The 16,031-nt window shown below is 35.4% G+C and overlaps 1 protein-coding gene and 1 pseudogene across 1 annotated transcript in view; one reads left to right on the forward strand and one right to left on the reverse strand.

The window, feature by feature from the left end:
- Positions 1 to 2,385: 2,385 nt before the first annotated feature.
- The window catches only part of LOC100781431 (protein MICRORCHIDIA 1), a 44,417-nt gene continuing 30,771 nt past the window's right edge, over positions 2,386 to 16,031 (forward strand). The window contains exons 1-8 of the mRNA XM_014768878.3: positions 2,386 to 2,698; positions 3,407 to 3,481; positions 4,477 to 4,511; positions 5,524 to 5,602; positions 6,340 to 6,429; positions 9,655 to 9,730; positions 11,290 to 11,368; positions 11,456 to 11,584. Of these exons, the coding sequence (XP_014624364.2) occupies positions 2,440 to 2,698; positions 3,407 to 3,481; positions 4,477 to 4,511; positions 5,524 to 5,602; positions 6,340 to 6,429; positions 9,655 to 9,730; positions 11,290 to 11,368; positions 11,456 to 11,584 (822 nt within the window). The 5' untranslated portion in view covers positions 2,386 to 2,439. The remainder of the gene's footprint in view (positions 2,699 to 3,406; positions 3,482 to 4,476; positions 4,512 to 5,523; positions 5,603 to 6,339; positions 6,430 to 9,654; positions 9,731 to 11,289; positions 11,369 to 11,455; positions 11,585 to 16,031) is intronic.
- Positions 11,612 to 13,789, reverse strand: LOC121173724 (uncharacterized; annotated as a pseudogene).

A 16,031-nucleotide genomic window follows, 5' to 3' on the forward strand; every position in this document is an offset into this window, starting at 1 on the left:
TGAGTCCTTTGCAGATTTAATACTAGATCTTGGAATAAAAAACAATGTGTCATCCAATCACAACATGAAAATTACAACGCCCAATCCACCATTGGACAGTCCCTAAGAAGAGATAATGGAACCAACTGCGCGCATCATTAGAAAGAACCATTCTGAAAGCCAAATCATTGGTGATCTAAAAAAAAGTGTCCAAATACGAGCATCTCTTAGACTTCAAGGTCATACAATATTGATCTCAAAGAGAAGAAAAAGGATAACAATAACCTTACTGCAACAACCTGCTACATATTTCATGCAACATTCTAGGTGTCGAGATAATGCATCCTTGGATCATGGTCGACTGATTGTGTGGAGTGCATTAATATGGTGCATTTGGAACCATAAAATATATGTGTGTCTTTGAGGGTAAAACTTTTGATTGTGAAATGCTGAAACATCAATACATGTGCCACAACTTGGTCTTGGTTAAAAAGCAAACAAAAGGGATTTGATGCATCATTCTTGCTTTGGTATCTTAATCTTATCCAGTGCCTATTGTAGGGGTACTATTTTGATGATTAAATATTGGTGTTGAATGCCTTGTTGTCGGCTAAGGTGGTGATGGTGCTAGTTGACTAACCCAAGCTGTTTGTGCTTATATATAAGGGAAAGAGTTCCTTAATCACTCCAAAGCTTACTCTTTGAGTCATCAGAGCAATCAACGAATGGATTTGGGATTTGGGGTGGTGTAAGAGATGGTTTGCTTGAGAGAAAGGCCACCTCCAAAACCTATCATAGTCTCTACCGCACCCCCAAACCACCACCAAACACTAGACTTGCATCCAATAGATAAGGGGTGGTCATCGAAGGTTGTGAAACGACAATAAATGGGGTGGCGATATTTAGCGACAATGTTAGAGAAGGTGCAGGTTCACACAAATGAGGAAGGAGGTGTGAATTTGCAAGAACGAAGAAGGAGAGTGATGGAGAGAAGATGGAAAAAGGAAAAGGGAGTGAGACTGTGTGATCGAGATAGAGGGTTTCGAGTAAGAGTGAAGATGTATGACATGAGGATTTTGGGTTCTAAATTTGAATTTTGAAAGAGAAGAATTAAGGATATCATTTGTTTGTTCTAATAAAATATTGGAATAAAATAAAAGACTAAAATATTCTAATAAATGAGCAAGTGTAAAAAAAAGTAAAACAAGTTATAAATGTAATTTTTCTTGAAGTTTTGATTCTTATAGAGATAATAGACTAATGAGGGTGTATTGTATTAAGATTTTAAAAGACTAATTTAGCATAAAAAAGTCTTGTGAATTTAAAAGATTATGTAGGAATATTATGATTTCCTTACAAGACTTTTTATGATAATTTGAATTTTAATGAATTTATTTTATAAGAATTTAAAGAATTTGAAAAGACTTTATATATTTACAAGTTTTGAAAGGATTACGTGAATTTTTAAAGACACATTCAAAATTACAAGAGTTAGTGGAAAATAATAAAAAATAATGAGGTTTGAATAAAAAAAAGTAAAATCAATATATTTTTTTAATATTTTTATAGCTATATTGATTTTAGCTTCTTATACTAATCTTTCTTGCAATAACATATTCTTATTTTCACTTTGGATTTGAACAATATATTTAAAATTATAGGTTGATTTTTTAATTACTATAATTATTTCATGATGAATCGAATGACATATTTAAATGAGATGTAATAATAAACATATACTAAAAGGGAGTAGTGATGGTGAAAAATTGATAGAAGAATTATTCAGCTATACAGATGACGAAATTAAAGGTGACAATCACAAAAATATTGCAATCAAGTGATGAGCATAATCAATATTAAAAAAGTATGGTTAACACATAAGACACACATTAATTTAATTTAGAAAACAAAGAGAAAAATGCATAAGAGAAGAATATACTTGATATTCTTTTTAATCCAAAAGAATAGAAAAAATATGTATGACATACATGCCTTGAAGAATATTAAAGAAAGAAGATAAGATGTGATGGGAAAAAAAAAGTATGATAATCAATAAAAAAAGAAAAAAACTCTAGTAAAATCTTAAGGATTTGAATGAAATTATTGGATAGATGTTTTATAAGAAAAAATAATAAAGTCGATTGAAATCTTTCTTAAAAAAATCCTAATTGAATATAATTAAATTTTGTTATCTTCCTTAAAAACTCTTAAAAATCTTAATTAAATACAATAAAATTTATTTATATTATTTAAAAATTCTAATTAAATATCACAATTTTTTTTTTATATTTTTTTAAAATTCAAATCCATACTCCTTCCAAGAAACTAAATTTGGCATTATATCTATTTTAAATTTTACTATTACCTCTCACAAAAACACGCTCATTTTCCGCATTTCACTATATAAAAACCCGGGTACTTGACTAGAGTTCATTCCCGAGTGTCCTCGATTCCGCTCCCATGTCCCTGCTTCCCAAAACAGAGCAAAACGACGTCCCCGTCGTCGACATTGACAGCGACGAAAACGGCGTCGCCGCCGTAGCTCCTGCAAAAAACGACGCGTCGTCGCACAAGACTCCGTCGCCACAAGTTGAGCTTGTGCAGCAAGAAACCCCTGCGTCGGGTTCCGCTCTGTCTGCCTCCGACGGCCTGTCTCGAAGCTTCTGGAAAGCCGGGGACTACGTTGTTGGTCCCTCCTCAAAGCCCACTCCCTTCCAAGGTTTTGCACATTTAGCCCTACAAAGTTATATTTTTTTTAATTCCTTTAAAATTTAATTTCAAAGTTCACAGATTTCTCTTAGGTTATGTTTTGATGAATGAGTTTGGACGGAAAGGGTAGATAGAGTTATATAATGTTTTAAGAAAAATGAATGATTGATGGTTGGAAAGTTGCATGCTAATGTTTCATTCAAGGTTTTAAATTGCGGTCGAGGTGCTCGTCGTGTTCCTTGATATTGCGGGAAATTGTGGATAAATGTGGCAGATATGCCACAATTTCGGTAAAACCCTGTTTTTGCGGCCAGAATTGCGGTCCTGAATTGGCTTTGAAAACCTTGGTTTCATTTGAAAAATGTTTTTACCTGTAGAAGTTGTGAATAATTGAGTGGAGAGAGAAAGGGAAATCTCTATGGAGTGTCAATAACTGAATTACAACAGTGCTTGATCAGTGTGTATTTATGTATGCATAATGGTTTGTGAACCACACTTTTGATGATATCACTGTATAACAACCATAACTAAAAAGTAGAACTTAAGAAGTGAAAAGTGGCTACTGACTAACGGTCATTTGGTTCCTTCATAATACCTGATGAGTTATGGCTTTGTTAATAAATTATTGATTCAGGCCCAAAAGTTAACCCTTATTCTTCTTTCTCCTCCAAACCCTGCTATTCAAGCATACCCGTAACTGTTTTCACTCCAATTGCAGGTCACTTGGAACATGCTCGGGTGCACCCCAAGTTTTTGCATTCTAATGCAACTTCCCATAAATGGGCTTTTGGAGGTGTGGTTTCTCTGGCTCTCTTGTGTTTGAACAAATTTTGGGATTTGATTTGATTTGTAAAAGAAGTTCTTTGTTTGAAAGTTCTGAGATAAAAATTCATTTGCTTTTGAAACCCTTTTGATTCAAATTGTGTGTATAAATCTGGTTTGCTTTTAGTTTTAGTAATCTGAATAGTTAACTTTTCTCTTATTAGTTTAACTGTTGTACATATTCCAAGTAAATGTAATAAAGCAAATAACTTCATTTATATTTTTGAAATAATCAAATAGATATGGATATCTATTTGATAAATTGATCGAAATTTATTATATTAATATTAATTATTAATCCCTATCTTGCACTTTATGCTATGCACTAAAATATCAAATAAATATTATAAATAAGAAATATTGGATTGTTGTTCCAAACATGAAATTTGGTTTGCAAAGTCTTTTTAAATTTTAGTGCAAATTTTTATTTGTACTCTCCAAAAACAATGTTACTTTTTTTTTGGTCTGGTTTGATGTGTAATTTACTTTTATTGAGTGACTGGGAAATTTCCTCCCTGACATGATTTTGTTCCTGGTTTGGAATGTAATTGTCTCTTTACCAAGATACACATGGTTGCTTTTGTAATTTTGTTTAGTTGGAATATAGTGGTACTGATTAGCTCTTTCATGCTACTGCTGCAAAATTCTTGACAAAGCTAGAGCCTGATGCAACTTATGCTCTCAGGCTATATTAAGTGTTAACCGGGCAAATAGAAAACATTTGAAGACCCTTGTTGTGTACATATCTTATTGATTTGAACTTTCAAATTTTTGTTTGTGTTTGTTTCTATGACTTAGGTGGGTTTTCTTTAGTAATAAAAATAACACGTTTCTAAGACAATTTTGGATAGCAAGAAGATTATTTGGGATATCTTAATGTTTCTTTTAAATGTTAAATGAAGAGTTGTTTTAAATATTTTGTGAATATGTTGGTCATTCATAATATGCGCCTTTCATTATTGGCAGCAATTGCTGAGCTTGTGGATAATGCTGTTGACGAGGTATGGTTCAAGTAAAAACTAATTTACTCTTTTCTAGGCAGTGAGATAAGATAATCCTAGTCAGTTTGAAAAAATATCATTTTCAAATGCAGAATTCTGTTTTCAAATGCAGAATTTGATGCTAACAGATTGTTTGATGAAGCTGTTTTCTTGACTTGGACTTGGCTTAGACATTTTGAGAAACATTTCTCAACTCATCTAAACCAATGGGCAAGCAATATTAGTCAGGGTTTTCTCATGTAATGGGTGTTACAATTAGAACAAAAGACATGTTCTCCTAATATCTAGAATACCTTAGTTTCGGTGTCTAGATATCAGGATGTATACCTCTATGTACTAGTACCTCTGGTACTTTTGATCATTTATATATATAATATATTTAGTTTTGCTGATCAAAAAAAAAAAAAGTTTGAAAAAATATCGTTGAGTACTTGAGCTTTGTTGTATGCTTTAAGTGCTCCCTTGATTGGCTTTATACTATGTCATTTCAAAGTTGGTGTGCCAAGAAGGGTTGGGTCACCTGGTTGATGGGGATTAAAAATTGTTCTCCATGTGCATGGGTTTGAACTCCCTTTATTGGGAAAAACCCAAGTCCTACCTTGGCTAGAGATAAGGCCATAAGTGGGGGACAACCCTCACTCTATGAGCTAGCTTTGGGGGTTGAGTTAGGCCCAAACTCAGATTTTAAGATGGTATTAGAGCCTATTCTAGATCCATTAAAGGGCCCCCCCACCATATTATCCATGCACTAAGGAAGAGAGGCTAATTCTGTGGCTCATTCCCTTGCGAACAGAGGTGTTTGTGGTTCCACTCCTCTTTGTATTTTGGACACCCCTCAACCTTCTTTTTAAGGATGGTTCTGTGTAGTTCTTTTTAGTCATGTCCTTTACATAAATAAAAAACTTACCTTCTACTAAGGTCTGCCAATGTGGAACTTCTAATAAGCTATTTAAGAATTGTTTTTTTAGAGTATGACTATTACTGAATACTGAATTTTCCTGTATACTTTTAGATTCAAAATGGTGCAACTTTCGTGAAGATTGATAAGTTTGATGTCAAGAAGGATAATTCACCAGCATTATGTTTTCTAGGTATCCAATTCCAAACATGCATAATCGTTAGGCTAAAATATACGAATGGTCCCTTAACCCTTTTTTTTTTGTTTCTAAATTGGTCCCCTAATTTTTAGAAGTTCTAAAATGATCCCCTAATTCATTTAATTAATGATGCGTTAGTCCTTTTGTATAACTTATCGTTTTTTTATTTTTGGGCACAATTTTTGAACATTTTTTGATTGGTTCAAGACATGAAATTTGTCCCATTAGATTCATCTACATGAAAACTATGTGAACCACCTATTGTTTGGAGTTCATACTAGAAAGATACATAAATAAGGTGAAAATTGCATGAAATGTGCATCTCATGAGCAACCAGAAAACTGAAAACAAGGCTCACTTTTCTTATTGCATGAGGTTTTCACCACTTTTATAGTCCTTTTTGTGTCGAACATTAGTTGGTTCGCTTAGTTTTCAATTAGGTGAATCTAATGGGGGAGATTTTACGTCTTAAATCAACAAAAAAGGAGTTAAAAATCATGCCCGAAAATTGAAAAGGAAAAGTTTTACAAGGACTAATGTGTCAATAATTAGATAAATAAGGGGACCATTTTAGAACTTTTAAACTTTAGGGGACCAATTTAGAAACAATAAACAAGTTAAGCGACCATTCATATATTTTAGCCTAATCTTTACTGTTATAGTAATTTTTTTGGTTTGATATTCAAGTTATTGGCAACAAAGGCTTATTGGAGCACATGTTTCCTGTGCAGATGATGGTGGTGGAATGAACCCTAATGCAATTCGAAAATGCATGAGCTTGGGTTATTCATCAAAGAAGTCAAAGACAACAATTGGACAGTGTATCTGAATTTATTTTATTCATTTCTTTTTCTGCATGTGTCTTAAAGAACTCTTCCATAGTTAATATTTGCATATACATTAATATCTTCTTAAAACATGCTCAATTTGTTTTCTGTTTAATTTTTAGTTGATATATTTTCACTAATAATTACCAAAACTTTGCCTTGTTTTCATTCCATTTCCCATATTCAAGATTTTATGAAGGACACAAAATAAGAAACAAGGTGGCATTTTTGCAATGATGAGTGCCATTTTAAAATGAAAAAAAGAATAGAAAAGAACTAGACACTCTAAAAGGACACATGTTTTTGGTGAGATAACAAGTTATCTTTTTTAGTTGTATTTTTACATAATTATTTTATTCTTTTCTACTTCTCGATCATTTAGTCCAATCTGTAAGTTTGTGAACCAGTCACCTATATGTCAAAGAAATTAATGTATTTTAGGATAAGAACAATGATGAAAATATTTACACAGGAACTTAAACACATTTATCTCTCTTTTTCTCTTTAAAAGAAAGCCAATTTTATCCTGACTACAAATCGTAGAAGATATACCTTTGCTATTAAGTTGCTTGTCATTATTGTTTCCTTATTCTATGAAGTGTTTCCTTTAAATTTTTTTGGATTAATTGCATTTTTAGTACCTTTAGTTTGGACTGTGTGATTTCTGTCCCCAAATTTTTTTGAGCCAATTAAGTTCTTCTATTTTTATAATCAAGCAAATTTGATCCAATTATCCAAAAGACCCATTTGCAGCCAATGGGAAGTTTGTTTGGGGGCAGAGGGATCAAACTCTAAGCATTATTCTTCTTTAGTGTTGCATATTGTTCATGCATTGCAGCAAGCCATTAAGGGTCTTGTAGGGCTTGTTTGACACTCTTTGGTTCCACATGTGTGAGTAGAAGTGTAGGGTGAATTCGAGCTTTGAAAATTCCAGCTTTGGACCTTATAACCATGAGGTAAATATTGGTAGGTCTGGATGGAGGAGGTGAAGTAGAATCAGCTTGAGGTACAATAGTGGTATGTGAGGAAGTTTCTGGTTGGGGAGGGGAAGGTGCAGAATTGAGAAGTGACTGAGATGGGTTGGGAGAGATGGTAGGTATCAAGACTAGGGGTAGAGAGGAAGGTGTGGGCCCAGAGATAGGAGATGATGGAGGGAAAAGGTGAGGATAGGTGAATCTGGAGTTCTGGACACATTGAACAAGACATCTATAGATATATAGCCAGCCGTCAGAAGAGAGACACTTGTAGCCCTTGTGAGAGGTTGAATACATGAGAAAAAGACATCTTGGGACCAAAAGCTAAGTTTTTGAATGGTGTAAGGTGTAAGGAGGGTGAAGCAAGCACACCTAAAATCCTTAAGGATTTGATAATCAGGTTGGGTGTTGGGATGTGTGGTGTAAGGTACTGCAAGTGGGAAGTCTGTTGATGAAGTAGGCAGATGTGACAAAGGCATGATGCCAAAACTTGAGAGGCATAAATGCTTGACTTAACAAAGTGTGCCCCAAGTTAACTGTAGTATTGGAAACTGTGGGACGATGTAATGGGGGAGAGTATTGTCAGGTTGCTGATAATAATTTGGCTGAGGAGAACTGGTTGGTAGTGCTTTTCAAAACAGTGGTAGCAAGTGGCAGTGGTCTTCCCAAATTTGAACTACATTTGACATTGAGTGATCACCACGACCATGTCCACAGCCCTAATGACCACCGCAGCCTTTGTGAGAAGGAGGCGGCGGTGGAAGAATTTTAGAATTATATATATATATATATATGTATATATATATAATGAAGGCTATCGTATGAAAATAAAGTCAGAGAAAGAGATAACATTTGAGAGAACGGAAAGTTATGTTTTTGATTACATTGGGATGAGATAGTACCATCTGTATTTATACAGATTACAGTGGCTTCCTGAGGAAGCTAAACAAACTAAGCTAGGGAACAGCTCAGCATAACTAACTGACCGCCCAGCATATCAGACAATTTAACTCTAGACCACTTAGCATAACTACTAGGGTGTGTTTGTTTTGTTAAATTTTAGAGGACTGGGCAGTACAACAATATTTGTCCAGTGTTTGTTTTAAATAAGAGTTAGTGGACAGCACAAAATAAGGAGTGCAGCACTGGACAAAACTCTAAAAATTTGTAACTCACAAATGCATGGGACAATTTTTTGTCCGGTGGTAACAAAACTAAAAGCACAAAAGTATCCTTCCCAGTCCGCACATCTATCACCCTTTTCTCTGCCATTTGCACGTCTTCCTCCTGTTAATTAACTTATTCACGTTATTTGGGGATAAAAAAAATAACACCACCACTGTCTTGCATAACTTTTGCGATGATGCACACAAATTTTTCTTGAACAAGTTAATTCTCCATGTGCAGGTTGGAATTTCTTTCACACTTTTTTTTATGCAAAAAGAAAAAAAAGTTGCATATGGTCAGAATTATTGAAACTGCACTCGAAGAACATAATCTACACGAAATGGCCATTTTCTCTAGTGAATCTTGTTTTGTTCTTTCTCCTGCATTGTTGCCATAGGAGTGGCACAGCAGCATGATGTTGATGCCATAAACCGTTACTGCAAACATATTATTAAGATAAATTAAAAAGGGTATTCCAGTAAATTTTGTGTTATTAGACTTGTGTTGTCCATTAGTTGTCAAACGATGTATAATAAAAAAAGTTGTCCTGTGACTTAAGTAATTGTGCTGTGCTGTTCTACTTGTGCTGTATCGTAGAGTGTATCAAAGGCAACCCTAATCACACTATCATGTACAAAGTTACAGCTGTCACACACTCACACTAACTAATGCAGGAATTTGAACACTGAAATTTTACATTCTCACAAATTTTAAAAATAGAGGGACTTAATTGACTAAAAAAAGTTGAGACCAAAATCATACATATTCCAAATTAAAGGAGCCAAAAGTATATAATTAAGCCTTTTTTTGTGGTGAATATGGTTTAGTGGTGATCCAGTATGGACTATATTACATTCTGTTATGACAGCTGTCGCCATGCTACCACAGCTGTAACATAGAGCTTTAGCTTCCTAGAAGTTTCAGTTGCCTGTATAAATATCACATATCTGTAACAGTACATAAGTGACTTTTATCATATTTTCAGATCAATAAAATTTCTCTCTCTCTCTCTCTCTCTGAAATTTCTCTTTCTCTCAGAAATTCTTCACTTTCCAAGTAACATCATGTTTTATTCTAGATGGCAATGGATTCAAGACTAGTACCATGAGACTGGGTGCTGATGTTATTGTTTTCAGTCGGGCAATGCATTCAGGGTACATTTTTTATATTAGTTTGTGTAATTCAATTTTAATTATCTCAAATTTTCTATTTCATTTTCTTGTTGAATTGATCTTACTTGCTTTATCCTTTGGATGTTAACTATTAACTTGAACTGTATGGGAGAGTATGTGCGGGTGAAATGGTAACCATGAAGGTGAACAAGTACGGTGTTGACAAACATAAGTGTTAAAGGTTTATGTTACTAATTAGTATAATTACCTAATATTTTTATTCTTTGTGCTGCAGGCCATATTTGACATGATTTGCATTAATTTTAGATGACTACTTATAGTATAATAGGGGTTTGGTTCAGGCATTTTTTGATATGGTAGTGTAGGTGTGGTTTCTCATGTTTTCTTGTTTTTTCTGTTGAATAAATTCCTGATTCTCTTGGCAGACTTGCTTAAGCTGCAATTATACACTGTTTTCTTCCTAATGTTATAGAAAGGCTGGCTACTAAACAGAGAAAAATATCTTAATGTTTAGTGACTGCTGAAAAATTCACCTATTATGATCAGTAGATAATAGAGTATTGTAAAGTTCTGTTAGTGTAGCTCTTTCTGTTGGTTATATGCTGAGTTAGCAGTTAGTTAGGATTGTATTACTTGTGGACAAGCTACATTGTATTATATAAATAGATCTCTCTGTTTGTAACAACTCAAGATATCAATAATATTTTCCTCTTTCATGTCTCTCTCTCTCTCTGAACTCTATTAGTAGTAACCAGCTAGTGTATATAGGCTTATGAAGAGCTAGTACAGCTCTCAATTCATTGTATCAGTACTTGATATATCATGTTAAGCACATTGGAATTATAGAGAAAGAAGAGCACTGCTTTAATTAGTGTAACAAATAACAGGAAAAAATAGCAAATAAAAAAAGAAAATAAAAATAGACACAGAGAAGCATAGATAGCTACCCTGTCTCTGAGGTTGAAGCCTCCCAAAATGCCCTTCATAGATTCAGTGCCCTCTTCTACTTAAGCTCTCTCCAATCCATCTTATTACCTCCATCCAATGCTTGCCCATGCCCGCTTCACCTATGTCATGCTACCACCTGTCAATTCTGTTAGACTTCTCCCTAACTGACTTCTCCCACATATTTCCTATTATGAACTATGAAGTATGAACCTAGGAAAGATAAAAGGGAATTTGATAGATACAAGGAAATGAACAATTTTATTGGATATTTGAGAATAGGAGAAAAAATTCTCCTCCAAGGCATTCTACTATCTTCTAATTCTTTGAATATGCCTTCCATCTTTATTTTCCTCTATTTATGGAATTGAAATATCCTCTAACAAACTAACTACTCTAATACTATGTTTAAAATTTTCTCCTTTTCCATTTTCTCTTTGTAAATGCCTCTTTGTTTTCCATGCTTCCCATGGTTGTGTTATGAGTAGTGTGTTAGTATTATTCTTGATGGCATATTTTCCATTCTGGCCTTTTTCCTTTTGGGTTTTATATGTGAAGTTCATTTTCTGGAATTCAACTTGTAACTTTTAGTTGTGGATAAAATTTTATTCGTTTAAATTCTTCTCATTTTTCAGCCGGGCAACGCAAAGTGTGGGTCTACTATCCTATACCTTTTTGCGTAGAACTGGGCAAGATGATGTAGTTGTTCCAATGGTGACATTTCCTTCCTTTAATGTTTACATACGTAACAATGGATGTGTTCTGCTTTCATATTTTTATTTAGTTTCCTTTTCTTTGCAGATAGATTTTGACATATCTGGTCATTGGGCTGAGCCAATTATTTATAGCTCACAGGATGAATGGTCAGCCAACTTGAAAACAATTCTTGATTGGTCTCCCTTCACATCAAAGGAGGAGCTCATGCTTCAGGTTCATTTCATTTGATTGTATATTCACAAAAACTTATCATTTGGAAACATCAGAAATAATTATTTTTGGATTCACTTATCGTTTTGTTGGTAGTGTTTCAAGTAGTTATTTGCCTGTAGAAAAGAGCTTATCCTTTAGAAATGTCATTGGGTAATTTTTCAGATACATTGCCTAAATTATTCACTCGTTCAATTCAGTGTGTATCAAATAGAAGCTGAAATGTCTAACTTTATCACAAATCAATTTTTGTGCCATAAAAGCCTCATTAATGATTAGTTATGCTCCAAGCTTATGCACCAATTTCTATTTTGAATTGCATATTGCCACAAGACGTTAGCATCTTCTACCAACCATATACAACTTTCTTTTGCGTGCTACACTTTGACACTATGGCTTTGTTAGTTGTTGGAAAAAGCCACCTAAATTGTGGCCACTCTTAGATAGAGGGGTGTGTTGAAAGTTTCACATGATGAGTAGCCGTGGACAAAAGGGAAACATGTTGAAGTCCCACATTGACTAAGGATAGTATCGAAATAGACTATATAAGTGGGGGACAATCCTTACCTTACAAGTCGGTTTTGTAGGGTTGAGTTAGGCTCATAACTCACATTCTGACATGGTATTAGAGCCTATGCTAGATCCATTCAAAGGGTCACTCACCATATTATCCATGCACCAAGTTCAAAAGTGCTGGGCGTGAGGGGGTGTATTGGAAAAATCTCAAGTCCCACATATCCTAGAGATAAGACTAAGATAGAGTATACAAGTGGGGGACAACCCTCATTCTATGAGCTAACTTTTGGGGTTAAGTCAGATCCAAACCCATATTCTAAGATGGTATTAGATTATACAATTGGGCCTTGGTCTCAATCTCATAGCTATAAAATTGAGCTTGATGAAGAAAATGAGGACACAATGGAGGAGAAGAAAGGTCAAACGGTGAACGCTTTGTTGAACATCCAAATGATAAAATTGAAGGGAAGAAGATCAAATAGGCTGGAAATGAGAACAAAATCAATATAATTGGGCCCCAGCCTCAATCTCACAACTATACTACTGGGCCCCAGCCTCAATCTCACAGCTTCTGCTTCTAAAGCTGAACAATCAGATATGGTGGTCCAAATGGATTGTATAATACTTTCTAAAGAACAAGAAGAAGTGGAAGTGATGGAGTGACCTTTGAAGAGAGGAAGGAGGCTGATAGTTCAACAAGGCAAGCTTTTCTTCATTTATATTGTGAAAAGTCTGTCTAGTATCCACCCTACCATCTGAATTCAGATTTCTTGAGAAAGAATGTCCCTTGCCATGAATGCCTCTAGAAATTAGGTGAGAAGCTTGCCTTGTCGAACTATCAGCCTCCTTCCTCTCTTCAAAGTTCAATCCATCCCTTCCACTCCTCCTTGTCCTTGAGGAAGTATAATACTTTCCATTTGGACAACCATAGTTGACTGTTGAGCTTTGGAAGCAGAAGCTGTGAGATTGAGGTTGGGGCCCAATAATATAGGTGTGAGGTTGAGACCCAAATATATTGATTTTGTTCTCATTTCCAGCCTATCTGATCTTCTTCCTTTCTATTTTATTATCTGGATGTTCAACAAAGGGTTCACCATTTGATCTACCATGCTTTCTTGAATTTCCTTTCTTCTCCTCTGTCGTGTTTTCATTTTCCTCATCAGAGTGCAATTCCTGAATGATCGGTCCCCTCCTTTGTCTACTAGGCTTTGGAGCTTGACGCACAAGTAAACTAGATGGATGGATACCTGGGGTCGGATGCTCAAAGAACCCAAATGGATTCAAACCTGGGGTTGGATGCTCAAGGAACCAAGATAGATTCATACTAGGGGGAAAGAAAATCTAGTAGAACCACCAAAAGGACTAGACTCAAACATCCCTCCAAAAGGTCGGACGAAGAAAGGATCATTAAATGGGTCCCTACCCCCAAAAAAGCTTCAGATTAAACTCCTGGAGGTCCAAAGGAATCGAAGCCTCCAAAACCAACAAAAAGATCACCAAAATTGAAGAAAGGATCCCTGCCACCCTCAGGTCCTTGCATTTTGTCTCTTTAGATGCACTTTTCACTGAGAAGGAATATGAGAGTAGAGAGGGAGAAAACAAAAGTGGACGTGAAAGAATGATAGATTACTAGAGGCATTCATGGTTAGGGACATTCCCTCTAAAGAAATCTGAATTTAGGTGCTAGGGCGGATACTAGGTAGACTTTGTACAATTTAAATGAAGATGAACCTTTTAGCTTTGAAGAAGAATGGAAGGAAAAAGGTCAAAAGTATTTACCTGAATGGATTGGGAGTGTTGAAGCTAGTGGTAGTAATGGACAAGTTGAGCAGGCCAGGTGCAAAGGTTGGGTACTCCCTTCTCCGGAGCATAGTCATGTCGTGGGAACAATATCTGAAGCTAGAGATGAAGTTGGTTCTTCTTGGACACAGGAAAGGGTTAGGGAAATTCAAGTGAAAGGAATGCATATCATCCAAGAGTAGGGGCATGGATGAAACTAAAGCCCTAATGTGGCTCAGATACCTGACTCCCATTTAACTGTCTACCCACCCCTCTGCGGTCTTCATGTTAGTAACTAATAGTGTGTTTCTTCTTCCTTTTCCTTATAGCCCATCTGGGTAAATCGCTTATTCTAGTAGGCTCGCTTGTTTTGGCAGGCATATGTGAAGGATGGGTGTTAGGAAAGAAGTCCCACATCACTTGCCTAGGAATCAAGAATTGAAATGAGAAAGAAAATAAAAGATTTTATTGACTAGTAAGAAAAGAATAGAAAATAGGAGAGAAAACTCTCCTCTTAGGATTTCTCCATTCATAAAGAGTTAATACTCAATTTACAATGACAATAAATCTCTCTCTCCTATCCTTTTTTCCTTATTTATATCTAATAAACCTTTCTAACTAACTCATTAATAGTCTATCTCAACTAACTCCCTTCTCCTTATACCCTAACAATACATCTCTCCTAAAAATCAACCTTGTCCTCAAAGTTGAAATTTGAAAATTGGAATTGTACACTGAAATGACACATTTCCTCAAGTTTTCTCAATTGCCGGAAGACATCATCACCCATTGTGGCTTAGCTGGGAATGACCCACTGCCCTTGCATGTAGGGTTGAGTTTGGTGGCTTCAGTGGAGGTCAGGATGAAAGCAAATTCTGATTAATTTGGACCTCCATGAGTACTTCTGCAATCTTTTTTCACCTTTTCTCTATTAACATGTCATCAGCTTCACATGCATCCAAGTTTAGCAGTATAAATCTTATCACCTTGTTTGAACTCCAAGTTTCTGCTCCTCTTTTATGAATCTCATTTCTACAGCCCATTTGAGCATGACCAAATATGTAAAAAGTTGGACCTGCTTTGTAGAATTCCAAAAACTTCCCCTTCCTCTTTCTCATCCTTCAGAAATGAATCATTAACACTAACAAGATTTGCCTCTTTGGTGTCCCTCCATGGGGATTCAGCCGCTGACCACTTTATGCAAACTCAGGTCCGACAGCTTCGGTTGTGGTGGGGACAAGGGTGGACGCCGTATAACTTGAATCATCATGACTGCCTCTGTACAACCCTTCTGCCTTGCCTCATTGTGAGTTGTCATCCATAGACACAACAAAGTTTAATGCTAAAGGCTTACCTAACAAGTTGACATTCCAAGATTCCTACTCCATTGATGTTCCAACCACCTTCATGATCGAATTTTGGTCCAACATAATTTACGTTTCTTCTTAACAATCTTTTTATGGAAATCTGAATCTTGAAAAGAATGAGGCTTAGCTGCATCACCAGCTTCGATTTCCTTCTTGATCAACTTTGGTATAGGGTTATCAAGAAAATGGTTTTTGCAACCCATATTCTTCACTCTATTTTCCTTGTGTTTCTCCTTCTTGATCAAAGGATCAACTTCTTCCTTCATCATAACTTTTCCATTTGTTGTTTCTCTTGCTAATTTTGCTTCATCATTGTTGGTTTCTTCTCCACCACAAAGTGCATGGTTCTTGATTACTGAACCTTCTTTACTTCTATTTTTTGATTTTAAGAATTGCAATGGATCATCATCACACTCAAAACTGCTACCCTTCAAGTTAGTTCTCTGTTTTGTGCTTCCATCAAAGGTGGGTAGTTCCACCTTTCGTGTCCAAGAACTAGCCTTTGCTTCACTGCATTCAGAGCCACTTTCCTCCATGCTATTTATGTCTTGCTAAGTCGAATAAGGATCAATCACTTCATTCAATATCTTGCGCAACATGTGTTTCAACATCTGGTTCTCTCTTTCAAGAACTCTATGGAAGTCTCCCTTTTTTTTATGTGGGTTTTCGTCTCAATTTTGTCTTCTTGCTTCGAGATACTCAATCTTTTTTGATGTGGGTTATCATAGCGATCTACGAATCTTTTGATCGAAGCTGTGGAAAATGTAGAACCAATCTGAATCTAGGTT

This window comes from Glycine max, chromosome 16 (genome assembly GCF_000004515.6).
Source record: "Glycine max cultivar Williams 82 chromosome 16, Glycine_max_v4.0, whole genome shotgun sequence".
NCBI classification, from domain to species: Eukaryota; Viridiplantae; Streptophyta; class Magnoliopsida; order Fabales; family Fabaceae; genus Glycine; species Glycine max.